Source organism: Theropithecus gelada, chromosome 9, assembly GCF_003255815.1.
Source record: "Theropithecus gelada isolate Dixy chromosome 9, Tgel_1.0, whole genome shotgun sequence".
NCBI classification, from domain to species: domain Eukaryota; kingdom Metazoa; phylum Chordata; class Mammalia; order Primates; family Cercopithecidae; genus Theropithecus; species Theropithecus gelada.
In genome coordinates, this window is record NC_037677.1 from 103791195 (window position 1) to 103814777 (window position 23583).

A 23583-nucleotide genomic window follows, 5' to 3' on the forward strand; every position below is an offset into this window, starting at 1 on the left:
GGAGCTTCCCCCAGCACAGTCCCAGCAGCAGGTCCTGCACCCAGGGAACTATGCTGAGGCAGCAGAGTGATTTTCTGTCTGTGGCACCAGCCCTCCACTTCACTGAATATTGCACAATCAAAAGCACCAGCATTCACCTTCTTGTAAAATAGTCTCATTCCTTCACCTATACTTGCGCTGCTATGGGAAAGCAGTTCTTGGCAGCTTAAAACACACCTGAATCTCCTTCATTCTAAGGAGTGGGAAGATAAAGTGGAGGAGGAAAAGAGATTGGGGCACCTTGAATTATCCTCCTCAACCAATGTAATCACTTTAATCTCCCATGGCTTTCCTATTCAATTCTAGGGAAATGGACCCTGGCTTGGCCCCCTCATTTGCTACTTCCCAGGGGCCATTCTCTATTTACTTGTGGTTTCCAAGTGCAGCCTTTGGCAGAGGTTTGGGAGGAGGAAATGATATTAAAATGTGTGCCCAGGAGATGCAGATTCTAGCAGAGTTTCTACTAGTGATTGATTTTTACGAACACTAGCTTGTGGTGGGGAGCTTGGATTTTGTGGCACAGAGAACCCGTGCTGCAAGAAGCTGCTGAAACCACAAGTGCTCTTCTTGCCTAAGTGTTCAGCTACACTCAAAAATGTTTTAAATCCTCTTCGTTAAGTGACATTTCTCAAATACTAGCGGGAGAAAGGCACTGTGTTAGGTATAGTGATGAAGAAAGTAGATGTCCTCTATTCCTTAAAGCTACTTAGTATTCACTTTGGATATTTATTAAACATCACCCGTATGCTCAGAAGATTTATCCACAGCCTAAATTTATATATTTGATTTGTGCACTAGTCTATATTAAAATGTCTTAGTATGGCTCAAATGCATACTTTCTATTCCTAGAAAGCCCTCTCAATCATTAGTACTTCAGTCTAATGTCCAGTTTCACCTGTGGTTCTTCTCCCAGCTCTTCTTCAATGCCATCATCACTAGGTCATAGGTAGGGTGACACTGACAGGGTTTTGGAACAGATAAGGCCTTGGTTGTTGTCCAGTCTGGCATTTTCATTTTGGAATGAAGGAAATAATCCAGAGAACTAAAATTACTATCATTAGATACACAGGAAATTTGTGGTGCAACTGGGGCCAAGACCAAGGTGTACTGACTCCTAGCACAGGCATCCCTGTATCTAGCTTCCAAAATTGCTAAGGTCACATATGTTATACATTCAAAAGCAAAGGATGAAGTAGTATAAAACAGACAAAGGATATCACCCTTGATAATACATATGTTGTGACAGACTGTGTGCACTGGCCCTGCCCTCTATAGTGTTATCTTGAGAAAGTAGGCGTAAAAATCACAAGCACCATCAATATCCATGGTCAGGCACTCACACAATGCCCTGAAAATGAGTTCAATGGATGAATAACTCCTACAAGCAGCTTTGCAACTGGTCTCCCTTTTTCCTATGTTTCACCCATCCAATTTATTTTTGCTATACATGTTTTTCTTCCCAACTAAAATGCTGATTATGTCACTCCTTAATACCTTCACAATAAAGTCCAAGCTCTTGTTTTGTTTTGTTGTTTTTGTTTTTGAGTCAGGGTCTGGCTCTGTCACACAGGCTGGACTGCAGTGGCACGACGTTGGCTCACTGCAACTTACACCTCCAGGGCTCAAGCCATCCTCCCACCTCAGCCTCCCAGGTAGCTGGGACTACAGATGCACACCACCACACCCAACTAATTCTTCTTTTCTTTTCTTTTCTTTTGAAATGGAGTCTCCCTCTGTCGCCTAGGCTGGAGTACAGTGTCTTGATCTCTGCTCACTGGGTTCAAGCAATTCTCCTGCCTCAGCCTCCTGAGTGGCTGGGATTACAGGCACGCACCACCACACCAGGCTAATTTTTTTTTTTTTTAATTTTTAGTAGAGATGGTCAGGCTGGTCTCAACCTCCTGACCTCGTGATCTGCCTGCCTCAGCCTCCCAAAGTGCTGGGATTACGGGCATGAGCCACTGCGCCCGGCCTAATTTTTCTATTTTTTGTAGAGATGGGGCTTCACCATATTATCCAGGCTGCTGGTCTCAAGCGACCCACCCACCTCACCCTCCTAACATGTTGGAATTACAGGTATGAGCTCACTGCACCCAGTCCCAAACTCTTTCAATCTAGTTTGCAAGGCCCTTTTTGATGTGATGCCAGTTTTTTTCTCCAGCCTCATCTCCCATCCCATCTTCCACTCTGTATTCTCCCTTCCTTTCATGGGTTGTTTCCTTTTGTGCTCTGAGGGGTCTCACATGCTTATCCTTCCCCTTAGAGCTTGCTTTTCTCATGTTTTCATCTGGAAAATCCTATTTATCTTTTATGTGATATCTTCTTCAAAATCTTTGCTGATACCCTCCCCTTACTCCACTCTTATTTGGCTAGATTCTCCTCCTCTGTACATACCTATGTATTGCACATACCAAATTATATTTCAACTATTTATTTCTCCTCTTAGACTTTGAACTACTTGAGAAGAGGACTATCTCTGTGTTCTTAGCCCTGCCAGAAAGTTAAGCACATGATAGGGTTAATAATACTAAAACAAAGAGGAAGAGTTAGTAAACAAAACTCAAAACTGTTGGGTACATGTGTCCATATTTTTAACCATTACTATCTTCTTCCTCCTATAACTCTTTGCTGACCACAGATGATGTGCCTGAGTATCAAAATGGCCATCCAGAGAGCTAGGCACACAACTCCTCCATCTCATCATATACAAGGCATATACCTGTGGAACATCACCTGGGTTTAAAGAAAAAGCATGACTCTGCAGCTAGCTGGCCTCTGTCAAACAAACAAGAGCCCACAGCCTTGCCATATTGGGCACTCGGTAGTGAGCAGCTGAGCCCCAACTGAAAAGTCAGGTTCAGCACTGTCTCATAGGGAACAGCTCCACCTGCTGAACTCCTTGACATTCCTCTCTGCCTTCAGCACAGCTTTGCTAGAACCTATCTATATAAGAGCGGTCACAATTTTGAGAAATGACAGCATCACAGTAGGGTCAGAAAGACATTTTGCATTTCATCACTTAGCTGCATTTTTTACAGGATTATAAGCATATATGTGTGACAAATCTCCACATCATGCTGTTAAAAGGGGGTGGGGGGGGGAAGGGGGAGGAATAGTTATGTCAATACATCAAGGCTTTCTGCAGTGTCTCCTTTAAAGAATTAAGCCATCAGGATGCATGGTGCTATTTAATCTATCTCCCTTTTCAACAAGGTGGCAATAATCTCTATCTTCCAGTGGATGCAGGGGGAGGTGTAAAAGCATTTACATTTCTCTGCTCATATCCATCAGCAAACAATGTGATAAACACCAAGGTGGGTGGTAGTGGGATATGAGATGGGGCAAGCAATGAATAAAACAGAGTGTTTGGTAGGAAAGTCTTAGGCAAACATATTTGGTATTTCCTGATGGTACAACTTAGTTAAACTACCAGGAATTCTGGAAAAAGCAAATGTGACTGAATTAAATGACCAAAAGAAGAAAATGAGGAGCCTGGAGAAAGGCCAGAGACCAGCAACTTCTGGGAAGGAAACATTTCATCACTCATCCCAGACTGGCAGATTACAAAAATGGTTTTGTCTAAAATATGCAAAAACCATTTATTATCCTGGTTTTCTTTCTTGATGGTGTTCCAAACACTGCACTTTAAGAACATCTGTCCTACTGTAAATCACTGTGCAGGAAATTTACCCGCATGCACAAAGTGTTTTAACAAAGAAATAAAATAAAATTACAAACTCATGATTTTGAAAACAATTGAGCATAAATAAAATTTAAGCAGATCTAAACATAATAAAGTCCATTAAAAATACAAACAAGTTGGCTACAGGGAAGTTTTAATAATAAATCAAGGTCAGACCATTCAAATTTGTTCTGATTGAATTCAGGCAACTTAAATGTTAGGGTGAAATATAGCAAGTGAGCAAATGAACACACACAATCTAACTAAAACAGTTTCTGATTTGGGAGAAAAAAGGACAAGTTTTAAACAGAGAGAAGCATTTTCCAGGTGAGAGAAGAAATTATTATAAAAAGAAAGGACCCCAAATTATTTACAAAATGACTATCATTTTAGCTCTATTTTTAAGTCAGTGCCTTCTTTCACTATTATTGAACTTTAAACGATTTCACCATTTTGTCATGTACACATAAATTGTTTGTTTAATCATACCACAGAAGCAAGCATCCTGGTTTTCACAGGGAAGTAGCTCTACAGTTTTATTGCATCTTTGTATAACAGAATTTGCCTCAGAATTTGAAGACAAAGCAGAGACACTGAATGAAATTATCCAGTTTCAGGTATAAGTATAGCTTATAATATAGGTGTAGAAGCAGAAGCAGAGACATGTGTGTCTGCATAAATGTCCATCACATACACCCACACACACAAATACTAACTCACCAATGTCCATGATAAGCAGAACCCTAAGCATTTGTCTCTTTAGATATAGATTGCTGTAAATGCATTTTTACGGTATTTAAACCATGACAACCACCACTCCACCTATTGCCTAAAAATGTTCATCTCATTTCAAAAAATGTTTCCTCTAAATGTTTTCAATTAACTCCTAACGAATGAGTTAGCTTTGGGAGTTTTGAAATGTCTACTTCTCGAAAAGAATCCTGGATCATAATGTCTCAAAGCCTACGGGGCGTAAGTGGATGCCCCATGCTCTCAGCTTATGGAGGATCGAGGCTATGACAGGTTTTGATCATGAATAAATCCCCAGCACCTGGTGTACGCCTGCCATACACCAGGTATCCAATTAACAATCACTAAATACAGGAAAAACTTGAGGCTACTTGAAGATGATACGTCATAGTGTTCTAAATGCAGTAGAACATAGTGGTTAAGAACTCAGCTTTTCAGACCCCAACTGCATGGGGTCCTGTCTGGTGTTTTTAGACCCCAACTTCACAACTCCCAATTCTACCATCTGCTTTCTATGTGACTTTGGGTGAGTTATTTAATCTCTCATCCTAGGTTAAGTAGGTTAACCTAGACTTTAATTTAGAGAATAATGATGGTGACTACTTCCTGTTGTACTGGGAATAGTACAATTCCTTGTACTCATGTCTAGGAAATCATAACAGTACCTACTTCCTATTGTTGCAGATATGTGATTCCCCTCAAATAGTGCCTGGCACATAGTAAAAACCCAGTAAGTGTTAGTTATTATTACATTAACTATCACCCAAACCCTAAGTCCTTACCTACCTTTAATTGAAATTCTATTATACCCAAACTCACTTGGTAAACCCAGCAACTCAATTTACCCCTTCAGGTAAATGTGCCTGAAAGAAAATGTAAGTTTAACCTGCAATTCTTTTCCTTATTGTCATAGTGCTCTCAGTTCAGTCCATTATCACAAATGCAATTTTATCTTTCTCATAATGCAATACGTCTTCATCATTTTTCAAACATTCTTGTGCGGCTGAGACTTTGCATCATGGGTGCTGGTTCTCAGTTTAGCTCCTTAAACAAAGAGCATGAAGCTATGTTCTGTCTCAGGCCTTTGGCAGTCCTAGCACCGACTAGACAGCCATCAGCCCATCCTATCCACTGGAGCAGCATGCTTTATCAAAATGCACCCCTGCCCTCCCTGCCACAAGGAAGCTGTGGCCTCCAATGCATCTGATTTGATCTGAATCTATGCTTCTTTCTCTTTCTCTCTCTCTCTCTCACTGTGTCTCTTTCTCTCTCCCCTCTCTCTCTTCCTGTGTCTCATTTTTGGCCACTTTTGTAGAACAATTTGGATGAAACAACTCAGACAGTTTATACTTCAAGAATCAGGACAGTGAAAACTATCCAGGCAGCCATTCTTTATGGTATATCAATGCTGAACATTTATCTTCTATACAAGAGAGGTAAATAAAAAGATTCTATATTGCTTTAGTGTCCTGAAAAAAACATGCTTATTGCAAACCACCTATGTGCCAAATACTGGCATATTAAAATGAATGAAATGAAGTCTTGCCCTTGAGAAACTCACTAGTAATTGGAGCACACACTACGTGATGCTTAGTGCTTGGAAGGAGGCATAGAGAGAGTGACCTGGCACATAAGAGCAGATCTTTTCTTCATGATATTCAGGCTTCCATTCTTCTTGAAAGTGTTGGAGAAATCCTCAGAAAGGAGGTGATATCCAAAAGAGGACTTAAATAATGCAAAGGATTTAAGTGGACACAGACATGGCAGATTGAGTTTTTAAACAGAGGCAGCAAAGTTTTAGGCAGCTTGAGCAAAGGGGCAGGGACGGAAAAGAAATGATCCCTTTTGTGACTGGAAGTCTGCAACGGTTAGGAGTGTGTATGCCTTTGAGGCAGGAAAACCAAGGGTCCAAAAAACACTCTCAGGTTGGCATGCAGATGACAACCACAGGACCTTTGCTGTGCCTCACTGCTTACATTCTCTCCAGTCTCCTAAATCAGGCCTTGGCAAACCTTCTTTCCTGTAAAGGGTCAGAGAGTAAATATTTTAGGTTTGTGAGCTATACACTTTCTGTCGCAACTATTCAACTTTGTTGTTGTAGCAGGAAAGCAGCCATAGACAATATGTCAATGAATGAGTGTGGCCATCATCCAATAAAATTTTATATCAAATAATTTTCACGTCATGAAATATCATTCTTCTCTAGATTTTCCAGTCATTTAAAAGTGCAGTAACTGTCTTTAGCTTGCAGTCTATACAAAACAGGTGGCAGGACAGATATAGCCCATGGGCTATAATTTGGCAACCCCTATGTTAAATTACATCAAATCTTACCTGCAACAAAATATAAATTATATCTTTCCCTCTAATGGGGAATGCAAGTGTTTCTATAAAGATATTTTCAACACCTGGAATTAAGTTGAGTAAGAGGTACTAGGGTACTTATAAAGTTGGTGAGTTTTCAAGGCAAATATAATTTTCCCTTCTCCCTGCCCTAAGATTTTAATCTAAATTAAATGAATGTCAAGGAGACTTTCATAGAGGGTGTTAAACCAAGGATTAGGTGATTGGAAGGGAGCTGATTCCTACTCTCTGGGGATAGTCATTTATTTGTCTCAGGGCATATTTGGGACTGCTGAAAAGCTCTTTCTTAACTAATTTTTGTCTTAAAATGATGAAACTCCTAAAATTGATTCTCTACTACCTAGCAAAAAAAAAAAAAAAAAAAAAATGCTAGGCAAAAATTTCTAAAGTCACAACACCCTAAAGCCAGATCGGGACCTTGTAACATCATCTCAACCAGCAGACTGCTGAGACTTATGTGCAAAGAAAGGGGGGAACTGAAAGACCACAATGGTACCTCTTCAACTACTCACTGGATGGTAAGCCAGCTCTGAGAGCACATACTCCCTCTGTCTCTGACTATACATACATTTCCTCCCCAGCTTCATCCTTTCTGTTCTTTTTTTTCTTTTATTTAGAAGTTAGACAAGAAGAACGGAAAGGGCCAACCAATTAAAAGCTAACTTCACTTTCTGGGACTTTTCCATGTGTTTAGTGTACATACACTGTCTCCAGTTGGCAAGGCATAACTAAGTATGGCTAACACTGGAGTGGAATATTCTACTGCATTTTCTTACTGCTGTAAAAAAAATCATGCTTTAATCATAAGTGTTAACCATCCGATTCATCCCAATATACTCGTCTCTAATACTGATTTGCACAGTATGTTCAAGAACATACCAAAAACAACCACTTTTAAGTCTTTAAAAGCAGAAGTATACAGAATAACCAATAAAAAATCCCATCACCATTGTGCTAATCAGATTTAACTGTGAAGAGAGAAAATGGTGATGCTTTAAAATGGTTTTGTGTATGTGCACATGCATGTGCACTCTTGATTGTGTGTTGGTTGGGTGAAGATTTAGGGGAGCAATTTATCTCTGAGAAAATCAGATTCCTTTGTCCAGTTTGATGACAAGAACAGGACATTCTAAGATGTGGAATCTAATCTGATATTTTAAAACACTGTTAGCCTTGGTTCCAAATATCTTAGACATTGAGACGATGAAGAAAGTTTATTCCAGTCACAGCTTGGTGATTGTGCTAACAACCTATGATCAACCCAAGACCCAAGATATGGAGAGTTAAAAACAGGCACAAATGACCTTTTCTCCTACCCTGCCCTATTCCGTCTGCAAAATTCTTAATCTTCTATAAAGACCTAGCTTAAATGTCACTTCCCTTTAAAACCTTGCCTCCCACTCTCAGGCAAAATTAGCTGTCCCCCACTCATCTTTGCTCCCATAGCACTTTGCACAAAACTCTATTACGGCTATTATGCACTTATCACAGTAAATTGCAATTTATCTGTTTATGGGTCTATTTCCACCAAAATATGCACCCTTAAGGGTAAAGATCAGATCTTATTCATCTTTGTACTTCCAGTGCTCAGCACAGTGCTGACACAACAGCCGCTTAAAACATATTTTAGTATTTTTATTATTAAAGAAATGCATGCCCATGTTAAAAATTCAGAACAGCATAACTGGTATAAAAGGAAAGGTTAAAAGTTGTCTTTCCAACATTCAGAACATCAGTCCCACTTCCAAAACAAAATCACTCGTAAAAGATTCTTAATACATAAACACTACATGAACCCCTTCCACTCACACCCATCTGACCAACATATGGCTTCAAAGCCATCACACATGCAGGAGTTGCTGCCTGTGCTAACCATCTGACACGGTTGGGTGCAGAATCACTCAAAGCAAGAGGCAAGTGAAGTACTGTGCTTTTGGAAGGGCAGTCTTCTTAGGACCCAAGTTCTTCTATGCCCTTGATTTGATTATAAGTTCTTCTCACTCACTGATATGGTTTGGCTGTGTCTCCACCCAAATCTCATCTTAAATTGTAGTTCCCATAATCCCCACGTGCCGTGGGAGGGACCTGGTGGGAGAAAACTGAACCATGGCAGCAGTTACCTCCATGCTGTTCTCGTGATAGTGAGTGAGTTCTCACAAGAGCTGATGGTTTTACAAGAGGTTTTTCCCCGTCTTCACTCTACACCTTTCTCTTCTGCTGCCATGTGAAGAAGGAGGTGTTTGCAACCCCTTCTGCCATGATTGTAAGTTTCCTGAGGCCTCCCCAGTCATGCTGAGCTGTGAGTCAATTAAACCTCTTTCCTTTATATATTACCCAGTCCCAGGAATATCTTTATTAGCAGCATGAGAATGAACTGATACAGTAAATTAGTACTGAGGAGTGGGGCACTGCTGTAAAGATACCCAAAAATGTGGAAACAACTTTGGAACTGGGTAGCAGGCAGTAGTTGCAACAGTTTGGAGGGCTCAGAAGAAGACAGGAAGATGTTAGAAAGTCTGGAACTTCCTAGAGAACTGGAGGGCTCAGAATAAGAAAGGAAAATCTGGGAAAGTTTGGAGCTTCCTAGAGAATTGGAGGGCTCAGAGACAGGATGGTGTGGGAAAATTTGGAACTTCCTAGAAACTAGTTGAATGGCTTTAACTAAAATGCTGATAGTTACATGGACAATTAAGTCCAATCTGAGGTGGTCTTAGATAGAGATGAGAAACTTGTTGCAAACTGGAGTAAAGGTAGCTCTTTTTATTAGTTTGTTTTCATGCTGCTGATAAAGACATACCTGAGACTGGGAAGAAAAAGAGGTTTAATTGGACTTACAGTTCCACACGGCTGGGCAGATCTCAGAACTGTGGTGGGAGGTAAAAGGCACTTTTGGTGGCAGCAAGAGAAAATGAGGAAGAAGCAAAAGTGGAAACCCCTGATAAACCCATCAGATTTCATGAGACTTATTAACTATGATGAGAAAAGCACAGGAAAGACTGACCCCCATGATTCCATTGCCTCGCCCTGGGTCCCTCCCACAATAATTGGGAATTCTGGGAGATCCAATTCAAGTGGAGATTTCAACGGAGACACATATCATTCTTGCTATGCAAAGAGACTGGCAGCATTTTGCTCCTGCCCCAGACATCTGTGAAACTCTGAACTTGAGATAAATGATTTAGGATATCTGGTGGAAGAAATTTCTAAGTGGCAAAGCATTCAAGGGGAAGCAGAGAAATTTTGGGGGGAGAAATTCAAGCTTGCTGGAGAAATTGGCATAAGTAACAAGGAGCCAAACGTTAATCACAAAGACAATGGGGAAAATGTCTCCAGGGCATCTCAGAGACCTTCACGACAGGCCCTTCCATCACAGACCCACAGGCCTAGGAGGGAAAAATGCTTTAGTGGGCCCGGTCCACAACCCACTGCTCTGTGCAGCCTCGGGATATGGTGCCCTGCATGCATCCCAGCTGCTTCAGCTCCAGCTGCGGCTAAAAGGGGCCAATGTACAGCTCAGGCCATTGCTTCAGAGAGTGCAAACCCTAAGCCTTGGCAGCTTTCATGTGGTGTTAGCCCTGTGGGTATGCAGAAGACAAGAACTGAGGTTTGTGAACCTCCGCCTAGATTTCAGAGGATGCATGGAAATGCCTGGATGTCCAGGCAGAAGTTTGCTGCAGGGGTGGAGCCCTCATGGAGAACCTCTGCTAGGACAGAGCAGAAGGGAAATGTGGGGTTGGGGTCCCCACACAGAGTCCCCATGGGGCACTGTCTAGTGGAGCTATGAGAAGAGAACCACTATCCTCCATATCCCAGAATGGTAGATCCACTGACAGCTTGCACCATGCATTTGGAAAAGCTACAGACACTCAATGCCAGCCAAGGTAAGCAGCCTGGACGGGGGCCCCACACATGGGACTTACTGGGAGGTAACTGAATCATGGGAGTGGTTACCTCCATGCTGGTCTCATAATAGTGAGTGAGCTCTCACAAGATCTGATGGTTTTATAAGGGGCTTTCCCTACCCTTCACTCTGCACCCCTCTCTTCTGTTGTCATGTGAAGAAATCTGTTTGCTTCCCCTTCTGCCATGATTGTAAAATTCTGGAGGCCTCCCTGGCCATGCTGAACTGTGAGTCAATTAAACCTCTTTCCTTTAAAAATCACCCAGTCATGTGTATGTCTTTATTAGCAGTGTGAGAATGGACTAATACACTTACTAACACTTTTGCCTTTTATTTTCACTTCTTACTCTCTTGTTGTGATTCTCCTGCTTTGTTTAAATGCTTCCATCAGCTCTTTCTTTGTCTCCCAATATGACTTTCTTTGCCTGTGGTCTCTCCGTGTCTCTTTGTCTCTCATCTTTCCTTTTTCCTCCTCTTCTCAATCTGCCTCTTTCTGGCTTTCCTTCTGTCTCTCTCTGCCTTTGTCATGCACTTATGTTCTTTCTCTTCCCATCTCCCTCCCTCTCCCTGCTTCATTTTCTCCCTTTCTCTTTTCTTCTCTCTCTTATTCATTTTCTGTCTTCCATATATGTGTTATTGACATCTCTCTGTCTCCTTCTCTCTGTTTTTTTTTTTCATCTCTCCTTGTTCTAGAGCTCTCTTTCCAGTCAGCATTCACAATCAGTAAACATCCTTACTGTGGCCTTATGACACTAATATTTCATTTTTAAGAGTGGAGACTTAAATGTTGTACATTGGTGCTTATGTTGCTGTGAATGTATACAGACATACAAAAGTGCACATATTTATTATGTATATATTTATATGTACTTACATGACATGGAGATGGATAGCAAAATCACGACAGAGATTGAGATTTTAAACTGAAATATATGTTGTTTTATTGGGTGAATGGAGGTCACTGGAATTTCTGGGATATATAATCAGGTTGATGAAACTACCATGAATCATTCTCTCTGGAATCAACAAAGGTGATGATAAACAAAAGGCCTGGTAGCACATGCTGCTGCATACCCAGGAGACAGACACAGAGTGATCTTGCTCTTTTGCAAAAAGCCTGGACACCAGACTGTCTCCCAACAATAGTGATTAAAAGGGAAACAGGCAACTTGAATGTGAGCTCTTGTACAGTTGTTGCCCGGAATTCAGTTTTAATGAGGCCAAGTTCACAAACTCGTTTGCTCTCTCTTTCATTTATTTTCATTTAAAAATAACTTTTAAAAATAACTCAAGCAATACACATTTATTGAGAAATGACAAAAAGAATGAACAAACACAAGAAACTTGCATAGAATCCTAACATTCATCATAATCACTGGCAAACATTTTGAGTCGTATCTTTCCTGCTTTTTTTCCACAAAAGTTTAATTTTACAGTACATAATAATTGGGGGAAAAAAAAAAAACTGTCTCAAACCCTTACTATTTCCAGGTGTTTTTTTTTTTTTTTTTTTTTTTTTTTGAGATGGAGTCTCGCTCTGTCACCTAGGCTGGAGTGCAGTGGCACCATCTTAGCTCACTACAACCTCCACCTCCCAGGTTCAAGCAATTCTCCTGCCTCAGCCTCCCAAGTAGCTGGGATTATAGGCATCTGCCACCACGCCTGGCTAATTTCTGTATTTTAATAGAGATGGGGTTTTTCCATGTTGGCCAGGCTGGTCTCGAACTCCTGACCTCAAGTGATCTGTCTGCCTCAGCCTCCCAAAGTGTTAGGATTACAGGCATGAGTCACCATGCCTGGCCTCCAGGTATATTTCTGGGGACTTGGGATATATGAGAGAAAAACACAGACAATGAACTCTGACTTAATGGGTTTATGTTTGTACTATTTTGTAATATTTTATTCTGATATTTTGTGGACAGTTCTCCAATTAAAAATATATATTTACATAATCAACCTTTTAATAACTTCATTATTCCATAACACACAGGTACAAAGTTACAGGTCATCCATAACACATGGAAAAAAAAAAAAAAAAACTTTCCCAAGGAAATAGCAAATAAAATTACAAATATTTAGTAAGCAAGTATTAAGTAGAAACAGCTAGAGATGCTGAGATGGATGCTAAAAGGATTAGGACAGTGCCCTAATCTTCAATATAAGGAAATAGAACTGGAGCGAGAGAACCTACATGCAGAAACAGAAACAACATCACGAATGTCATATTACAACCATATTTTAATAGGCCATACTGGAGCACTATTAATATCAATGAAACTGTAATAACAGCTAACCCTTATTGATGATTTGGTATATGCCAGATATTCCGTTAAGAAGTTATATTATCTCTGTTAACCATCAAGCCACCATATAAGAAATATACCATTAGTATCCTCATTTTACAGATGTGGGAACTAAGGACAGAGATAAAGTTAATTGCACAAGTTCATACATCTAGTGGATAGTAGAGTCGGCAATTAACCCAATAAATTATATTTTAAATCATGTGTACTTTTTGCCATTTAAGACATATTTTGCCCGTGGTTACGAAGACAGCCATGGAAGATAGTTTTTTAGTATACACTGAACGACAGAAATTTCACCTGGGCGGCACTGTACTGTCCCGTGTGATTTACAGAGCCTTCCATTCCACATGTCTTTGTTGCACATCGTTTCCATTGAGAAGCTGATAAACACTGTGGGCTGCATCTCTCCATGGGAAAAAGTAAAGCATATTAACACAAAATTATGCAGACAATGGAAGAAGTCCACGGACTCTTAAACTCATGTGTAAATCTTAAGGAAATGATTTTCAAACTTGAGCGTTCCCAAGAATCTCCTGGGGAGTTCGTAAAATATACAGATTCCTGGTCCCTTCTCCCCATCAGGGCATTCAAAAGCAGGACCCATGAGGACAGTACTTTGAGAAATGCTGCCCCAGGCACCTATGAGTGAGCCCATGCCTGCCCAGTTAAGAGTTCTTCTATCGTTTCAGCAAAATGCAAGTCAGGGCAAGCAGAGCTGCAGACGATAAATTTCTAAACCAGGGTGCTGAATGTGCCTAAAATAGCCTTTCTCCCTTTAATGATTATAATCAAGAATGTACAGTGGGAATTGCTGAGGTAAGGATAAAATCTTTCACTTTTAATCTGCCCCCCCAGCCACCCACCACCCAGCCCCAAACCACCAAAGGCCCTGGAGCAGAAGGATTGATAGCCCATGATTTTGTGTCTCAACAGCTCCCGTTACTCTGGTTAGGGAAAGATGACTAGAGGCATCAATCTATTGGTTCCAGGGCACAACATGATTAGTTGGTTGTCTGATAACATGATTCTTATCAGTGCTTTCTTTAAAAAGTATACACGTTGTACACACTGTCACCGTAGGGTCATTAGTCAGCAGGGAGAAACCAAACAGCCCATCCCAAACATCCTTCCAGGATAACAAGATGACACACATTAATAACCCCCAGAAGCCACTTGTGGGGATGGACAGAGGTGAGGGTTTCAACCCAAACTGCATCATGGAGCGAGTTATTGCCAAGTCAAGTGTCAGTGACCTGACAGTGGGGTGAAGTGAAACGGAGACCCCCAAGAAAAGTCATTCATATCAAGAGTTCCCCTATCACCCCATCTGCACTGAATTGTGGAGTTCTTTAAAAATTAGCTGGGCATGGTGGCGGGCACCTGTAGTCCCAGCTACTTGGGAGGCTGAGGCAAGAGAATGGCGTGAGCCCAGGAGGCAGAGCTTGCAGTGAGCAGAGATCACACCACTACACTCCAGCCTGTGTGACAGAGCAAGATTCTGTCTCAAAAAAAAAAAAAAAAAAAACTCAAAAATAAACCCATTCAAAAATGAATTTATATAAAAATAAACCCATACAAAGCATGATTTAGCAGAAGGAGCTTTGGTGCCAGAAAGGGCAAAAATCAAATCCCAGTTCTGCCACCTGCTAGCTGGGTAACCTTTGGCAAGTTGTTTATGCTTGACTTCTACAGCTTTAGAATGAGGACAACAATATGTAGTTCATAAAGGTGTTGTGAGAATCAAGAGAAATCATGTGGTGATGTTCCAGATCATATTTCTGGGGAAGCTATTCACTAAATTGGTGGTTATTCATATTAATATTGTTAAAGGAGACTTCTGTTATAATCAATATGTCTTATGTAGATAGAGTTATCCCTGATGTTCAGCAAACTTTCCTTTGCTCTCTTCTTCCACTCTCACCCCAAAAGTTAGAAGTAGAAAAAGCTATAGCTGGTAACTCAATTATAATCCTTGAGCAAGTAAAACCCATTAGCATCAACAGGCAGTCCTTCAGCTTGACTACTGCTGCTCCAAAATGTTGATTAATACTCTAGGTTTCCTATACGGGAAGACGTAGTGAGACCACCTTTAATATTATTTTTAACTAGCTTTTATCTGCATACGAAAATTAAACAGAGGAAGAGATAGCTGTACCTCCTTTCTACCCCAAGCCACTATTGCAATAAACCCAGTCGTAAGTAGTCTCATCTCTGAAGTTCATTAGCAGTGGAATATATATGGCAGACAGGTTATTACTAGGAACCTCACTTCCATAAGGTCCCATCATCACTCTTCCAGAAGGTCCCATTATCACTCTTTAAGGGAACTTCAGAGGTTTAAACAATGCCAAGAGCATGACTTTTCATAAGGCTACTTGTTTTGAAGCCCAAGAGAAACAACTTGAAAAGCTGAACCTAGAACTCAGGAGCTCTACGGCCATTATTCACTCTTCTTCCCACAATGGAAAACTTTATGGACACAGGTGCATAGGCTTCAGACAAACCACAAAGCTAGGGTGCAGCTGTGCTCTAACTCTTGCCTGTGGCAAGCCAGCAGTGGGCCAAACCAAGAATCACTCCTACAGTGTGACCAAATGTTATCTGACCTTCTTCTTCCACTAACTGACCTACTTAATAGGAACATCTTGGTTTCTTTATCTGAGAGTGTAGATGACATTTGTCTTTCCTATCTTATAGAATTGTGGTGAGAAAAAATACCTTAAGTAATGGAAGTAATGTGTTGATCTTCGAAAACTGAATCATTTTGCAAAGAGAAAAAAGGGCTATAACTGATCTAAAGTGGTATAAAAACATTCAGGAGTGCTATAGAAATAGACACAATATCTTTCATATGTGTGTAAAATCTCACATAGGATTTCCGACAGAACATCCACGTCCTTTTTTTATTCCTATCTACATTCTAGGATAAGCTCTGTTCTTTCATTCTAAACGTTGCACAGTAAGATTCCACCTTTGCTTCTTGCCAACTGTTTGCTTACTCCATCCATACAATTGGAGCAGAGTTTGAGCTCCTTAACAGGAACCACTGCACTTTTATGGAGCCTGGGCTCACCTCGCAATGAGCACATCTCTTCTCTGCCATCCCCTTTAGTCACTGCAGAGACGTTGTTTGGCAGTTTCCCCTCCAGGAGACACAAGTGCCTTCTCTACACCTTTGAGGCACAAAATAAGGGACAGTAATTGAGACATACACAAAAACAGGACAAATATTTTACATACATTTAGTGACTGAATATAAGCTGGCAGGGAGCCAAATCAATTTATCCTCAAGGCAGCCTGAACAGTGATCTCTCTCATCAGCAACTTAAACAAAAGAAAGTCCTTTTGTGAAAACTCTGTGTGGAAAATGTCAAGGTAAAAATGAAATGATGATGACTCCAGCTAAGATTTAATGTGCAAATAAGGGCAGTCATGTCTCTCAGTGACCATAAAGGTTTTTAGTTTCCTACTGGGCTTGGAATGTACCCAAATTTACTACAAGATTGATGTGTATATTTTTTGCTTAATTCATATTTTTCAGTCATTCCTAAGGTTAAAACTTTAGTTAAACATAGTTTTTAAATAAAGTAATTTAAATTCCTGGATATAAAGAGGAAGGTTTACATCTCTCAACCTTTAGTCATGACATCCATTCAGCTAAAAATATCCTTGTAATAATCTCCAACTGTTACTTTCAATCTTCTCTACATTTCAAGGTTTGTCTGAAGTACATACTCTACAATCCAGTTTGAAGGCCACCCCAGCCAGAAGATGTCCAACTCTCCTCTGACCTCCTACAGCATGTTCTGTCCTCAGAAAATGCACATCCCCTGCTGTCTCTTAAGAAGTTTCTTTGTGTACAAGACCAAGAGCTCACTGAGGGCAGGAATTATTTCTTTTCATCTTGTGTAGCACTTCACAAACATCAGTATGCCAGTGAATGATAAATATTAGGAACTCAATAAATACTTGTTGAATTAAAACTAAATATAACAATTTGTATAAGCCTCTTAGCATAATGCTGACACATAGCAATTACTCCTAAATGGGAGCAATCATTACTGTTATATATAAATGTGATTGGTGTGTCTGCTTTCTTGCCCTATCCTATGAATTTCTAAGGTGTCTCTTTTAAAAAATGTGGATATAGTTCTGACAGTCAACATTCATGTCAATGATTGCTAGAAAATCCCATTCAATAACTAAGAGATTTTTACTTTCCAATTTCACATTAGGGCATTTTTTTGGGGGACGGGGAGGTCCATAGCAAGTTCCTTAACATGAAGATGTAATACAACAAACCTAATAAACTATGTTTTGCTGCAAACCATGTGCCCAGATTGAAATGAAGGCCTGCTGGGATCTCAAATTACTTGATTTTCCTTAAATAGATATGCATATGAACTGAGGAAAAAGGAAGAACGTTGTGAAATAAAAGGTTTGTTCCCTTACCGGTCAAGGGTATAGGTCTTTCTGTCATTTCTGCATCCCCAACACTCCTAGTGCACTTTACTTAGTAAATGCAGTAGGTACACAGTATCTGTATGAACAAACTATTAAATTAGTTTTGACCTGTAAAGGATTTTAGTCTATTAGCGCCATTTTACAGAGGATGAAATTAAGGCCACAACATTTCAACATGCTATGACTACATATATAATTTTTGTATACAGCCAGGATTATAACCCACAATTCTTAATTCCCAGTAGAGAACTCTTTCTTCCCATAAGAAAAGTAAGTAGCATTTATTGAGCATTTACTATGAACAAAGCACTTTGTATCCACGATGTCGCCTCTTTAGCAAAAAGCCTCCAAAAGATATACTATCCCCATATATTAGATGGGGAGACTGAGGCTCGAAGAATTTAAGTGACTTACTCAAGGCAATGTGCTGATTTAGCAGGACAACTAAGATTCAAACTCAAATCTGTCTGATTTCAAACCCACTGCCTTCCAAATCACACCACATTAGCATTCATATAGCATTAAGTACTGAGAGAAGGAATTATGTAGGCTTGCTAGATAATGCTAAAATCTTTTATCATTTTACTTTTTAAAAGGTCAGCACCCCTCCCACCAAAAAAAAAAAAAAAAAAAACTGTATCAAAATGTATAGCCAAGTCAAGCATTCATAGCCAACATGTCTATAATATCAGATTTGTCATTAAATTAGAAAAGGAATCTATTCCTGAAGAACAACTGAGCTGCAAGACGAAAGATCGCAGGTTACCTCTTGCTCACTGAATCACCAGGTGCAGATTCCACGTCTCACTGAAGATGAAGAGGTGGGTGGATGAGAGAACAACCAACTCACTACTTAAGGTAAAGAGTGCAATGTGACAGGCACGTGTTAATGTCCTCGCTTTTCTACAAGAAGATGGAGCTTCCAGCTAAGAGTACATCCTCCTCCACCATCATCAGAAATCAACTCAAGATAGGATTATCTAAAATATAGATTCCAAAAGGTCTGAGTTTTTCTGTTCTATTTTAAAGTCCATTGTACAAGCGACCTTCTGTGCAGTTTGGGCACAGGATCACCCTGGGTGACAGTCTCTGTTCTGCCATTGACCCCCTGTGTCTATTTGGCAATTCATTTAGCCTTCTGGAACCTCAGTTTCTTCCTGTATGTAATGACAATAATAACACCTACTCATGACATTTCTGTGAAAAATTAAGTGAGATGATGAATGTAAGGCATCTATCCCAGAAGTTGGCCCAGATTGGGACTCAATTTATTCACTAATGTTGGAGGGTAAATGTCAAATCCCAGAACAACTAGAAGCAAAGAGGTACACAGAAATCAAGCAGTCCATCACGTGCTATGAGAAATGTAACATTAAAGATGTCATCATGGCAAAATACAAGTCAAGTAAAACCCTCTGTTAACACATCTTGTAATATAATTGCCAGTGAGAAAGGGGCAGAGTGGTGAATTGAAATACTAAACTTAACTCTGGCATAAAAACATGAAAAAGAGATATTAACACTCATCATCTACTTACTACCTACAAAGAATTTTATAAAGATTAATGCTACAGCACTTTAAAATCCCTTAGAAATAAGGAATAAACACATACACCATTATGCATACATATAAAGGCAAATATATATTTTAACACTCTAAGGATTACTATATAAATTTAGATCAGGGCACAGCATGCCTGGGATGAGTAGGGTGGGAACAATATGTTCTTGCTTACGACACCAAGCTCATGACAAATGATTCATACCCAGCACCTTTCATGCCAGAAGATCCCCCCAGGTGTTCCACCAACTCTAGCAACAGTTTCCATCAATCGAGACTGCAGTACAGAGGAATCACATCACACCCACAGACGAGGCAAAACAGACATGTCTTTATACAACTGCTCAAGTCCAACAGCTGAGGGGGCAGGAAAGAGAAGGGAAGGAGGTGAGTGAACCATCCAGAGTTCTTCACCAGATTGACAGGCAGCCTATAATTACCATGCATTTGCACCTTGAATGCAGGTGTTGTCATAATCAGAGACTCTTCTTAGCAAAGGCTTTTTGCTAAAGGTGAGAGGGGTTCACAGGATGTGTGTTGCCTGTGGCCCTGAATGGGTTTGGAGGCAGATTTATAGTGGAGGACATCTAAATGTGAAAAGATAAGAGTCCCTCATGCCCCCCACCACTCCAATCTGGCCCTCGGGTTTAAATTAGTGGATTTCCCACTCTGGGGTAAAGTGAAGTGCTGTTCAGAGTCCCAAACAAGCGTATGAGGCTTTAAAGTCACGCTGCCCTCTTAGGTATAGCCTGGCTCCTAATTCTCTCTAGTTAATCTGACTGGCATAGCCTCCACTTTAGAAATGGAAAAATCCACAATTTGCCTCGGTCTAACCACAAATAAGCAGAACTAGAATTCAGGTCTCCACTCTGCTTTGCATTCTACAAAACTGCCAAAAAAAAAAAAAAGTTTATTTATGCTTTCTTTCCTTTAAAAAATATTTTAAACTTTCTCTGAGTCTGGTCCAGATACGTAGGACTAGCTTTGTTTTGGAGGACACAGATAAAGACTATTTCTCTTTCTCCACTATCTGTATGTCTACACTTACAAAAGAAAAAGAAGAAACACCGTTGTGTGTGATGACCAGAGCAGGGACTGGGTCAGAAGAGGTCTTTATGGAATAAGAGACTTCAGAGGGCAGAAATCTCACCTCATTAGTTAACATGATTTGAGTGACCAAAACTTTAACACTCATCACCTTATTTCCTACATTATCTCAGACTTGCCTGCATGTTCAATGCCCTGACCCTAACAGGCCCTACTAGAATTATAAGCAGCATTTATTATTATTTTTTAATGCTGGCAGTGCTTGGCGCCATTTCCCAAATGGAGGTTAAAAATTTGCCAAAGATGTATTCTACTTTTCTCTTTCTTTCCAAGATCTTTCAAGAGATGAGCTTAAAAAAAAAAAAAAAAAAAAAGAGGTCTAATGGGTTAGTGATATTTTACAGCCTGAATTACATTAAAAGCCAGAAACATTTTGAGTCCAAGGTCTTTTACTTCTTAATACAACAAGAGCTAACATGTTTGATGTGTTTAAAATCTCCCCTCAAAGCCAGAAGCTTTGAGTTAATCACTTAAAGCAGTGTGAAAGTTATTCAATCAGTCTAAGAAGATTTGAGTTCAAATTAGAGGATTAATTTTAGTGGCTATGATATGAAAGATAAAATAGTTAAGGTAAGGAATGAGGGAAAGGGTCTCCAGAACTTGAATGGAAAGAATTTCAGCTTCATTTATTTGATCAAACCACTCCTGAGAACCATATAAAACCACAGCCTCTGTCACGAAGGAGGAATTGTAGGGAAAACCCTGCTACCGTTCTCTGGACAGATACATCAATCAATACTAAATATTATCTATCATGATTTGCCTTAATACAATTTATATCTATGTACCCAAGAAATTCATGATGACAGACTAGCATTTTAAAATGTTCACAACTCTCATTTAAAAGCTGACAATGAGCACAACTCAGTAAAGTGGCACTTCTCTGGGAAGGTTTCTGGGAATTACATCACAACGGAAAACGTTCTGAAAGGTACCAGAATGTGTAGATTGTGCATATTACAAACACTACAATCTCAATTACCTGGTTGAAGCTGTAAAACTTGAAAATTTTTTCCCCCATTTTACCCATCCTTGGTTTTTATGTTCTTGTCTATGCCTGGAGAAGTTTCCACACTTTAAAATCATTGTTAGTTATTAGAATCAAAGCTGGTTCTTTATTATTTCTACTCACTGAAGTTTCCAGGTTCAATTTAAATGGGAATAGCTCCCTCAGATTGCAGACAAGCAAGCTTTTCTGAAAATCTAAAACCTTTCCTGATATGACCAAAGCTCATGGACTTGCATCCTAAGTCCCCTGGAATCCAGCCTCCTGGAATTGAGCAATCCCTTTCCTGCCTTCATAAAGGGAATGTTAAGTCTTTATTTGTGGTCTTCATTAGAGGAGGTCAGGCAATGGGGGAGAACAGGGAGTTGTTGTCACTGGGATATATCTGATTTTCCTGAGACTGACCATGCCAGAGAACAACCGCTCATTCACAGGCTGGAAAGCCCCAGTTCTCAAAACACACTGGCTTAGTGCTGTTAGAAGATGCTGGAGAGTTCCTGTCCTGAAACTTGCATCCACTTGGTCCCCTAAAGCAGAGGATACACTAAAGAACACCTTATACTCTCCACTGCAGTTCTCCCTTGTGGGGAAGAAAGGGTTAGGAGCTCTGCATGAAATTAAAAGGAAATAAAATAAAACGCCTACATACATGGGTCTTCTTAATCTTCCTTGAGCCAGTACATAAGTCTGGCAAGTAAAGGGAAAGTCACTTGAGGGGATGTCAGCCTGCCTGGAAATTTAACCCTTTCGTCTCTGTATTAGGAGAACTTTAACCCCTCTGTTTGCCTGGTCTTCAGTTTCACACACCAATGCGACCAAGGCAACAAGAAATAGGGATTTGACTCCTCAGTTTGAAACTGTGGCATTTGGAGAGGACTCTGATGGTGTTGGTGGGAGAGATGGGGAGGCTAGTCTCCTAGCAGGTGATGTTAACTCTTGGGGGAAGTGGGCAAAGACCAGTTTGCAGCATCTCCCAAGTCCAGAAACCCTATTTCCCCCCAATTCTCCACCAGATCACACAGCCGACTTTAACCCTTTCCATCTTTCCACCCCTTTGCCCTTAGTCCCATTCTACTCACGCTGCTGTTGTGGCCAGACCAGTGGACCATGGCTTGGTTGTGTGCTGAGTCTCCCGTCAGAGCAAACGTGGTGCTGGTCAGCCTCAGCTCCTCCATCCGGAAGCTGGTGGCTTTGTCCGGGTCCCGCTCCCGAGTACCAGGCTCCTGCTGCCCTCCATCTCTTAGCACTCCCCGGGGGCTCCGACTCGCGCCCTCTCCCCGTTCTGCCTTCTCCTGATCCGCACCGCTCCGTCTCCTCCGGCCGGAGCGTGCAGCAACCGCCACGGATGCTCCAGTGCCCCGAGCCCGCTCCAGGGACAGCGCTCGGTCCCCAGGGGCCACTGAGAACAGGGGGCGCACTACGAGGGGCAGCGGCGTGGCAGGAGCCCTGCCTGGCGGCCCCTGGTGAGAAAAGCCCCTAGGGGTCGAGGCCGAGCGTGGGGCCGAGCTGGGGTGCGGCGGGGGGCAGCAGGAGCCGCCGCCGAAGACGCCCGGGACGCAGAGGACCAAGAGCCCCGCACCGGCTAGGAGCGCGCTCAGCCGGGCTTGGAAGCCGCCGCCGGCGCCAACTTTTCCCATCGCGGGAGCGAAGAGCAGCGGAGAGAGGGTCCCGGACCGAAGGTGGCGGCGCGGAGCTCGGCGCTGGCGGCTGTGGGGGGCCGGCGCTCAGGACCCCAACTCCATCCAAGTTGGGCCGCGGTGGGGGCGGGCGGAGGCGGCGCCAGGCAGGTGGCGGCCGCTCGCCCGGGCTGGGCTTGTGCCGAGCGCGGGTCCGGACGGAGCGAGCCGCCGCCGCGCGGGGGTGGAGCTGAGCTGAAGTCACTGGCGGAGCGGGCGCGGGCGCTGGCGGGCGACGCGGGAGGGAGGGCGGGCGCTGCCGGGGCTCCGGGCGCCGCGTCCCGCGGCCGAGCTGCGCTGCGCACCGGGTCTCCGGGCGCTGGAGGCGCCTCCGGCGACCTCCCCTTGGCCTCGCAGGCGCTGCCGCCGCCTCTCCCGCCGCCCACTCTGCGCCCCCGCGGCCGCGGGTCCCACCGCTGAGTCCGCGCACCCTGCCCGCGGGGGCGGTCGACCCCGGGCTCCCGGAGCAGTCGCTGTGTCGGGAGCTTCCTATTCCTGCTTTATTGTTTCTATCAGTCTGTGTTGCTGTTTCCTTTTTTCTCCGTCTTTCTCGTCTTTGCTAGTTGAGGAGATACAGATGGGTGGGCTTCTGCTCGTCCCCTCTCTTATGCTTCCTGAGTTGGCATCTTGACCTTACCCGGAGCACAGGCTGTGTGTCCCACCTTGGGGGAGATCTCGGAAAGGCAGCAGCAGAGAGTGATGTAATTAAATGATGATCGTGTGTGTG

At 41.9% G+C, this 23583-nt stretch overlaps 1 protein-coding gene across 5 annotated transcripts in view; it reads right to left on the bottom strand.

Annotated features, from left to right (window-relative positions):
- SORCS1 (sortilin related VPS10 domain containing receptor 1) overlaps positions 1–22999 on the bottom strand; it is a 590775-nt gene extending 567776 nt beyond the window's left edge. For 4 of the 5 annotated variants that reach the window (XM_025396369.1, XM_025396367.1, XM_025396364.1 and 1 more), the window contains exon 1: positions 22260–22999. In XM_025396369.1, coding sequence (XP_025252154.1) covers positions 22260–22817 — 558 coding nt within the window. In that variant the 5' untranslated portion in view covers positions 22818–22999. The remainder of the gene's footprint in view (positions 1–22259) is intronic. The other variant, XM_025396365.1, reaches the window with a different exon arrangement.
- Between the last annotated feature and the right edge of the window lie 584 nt (positions 23000–23583).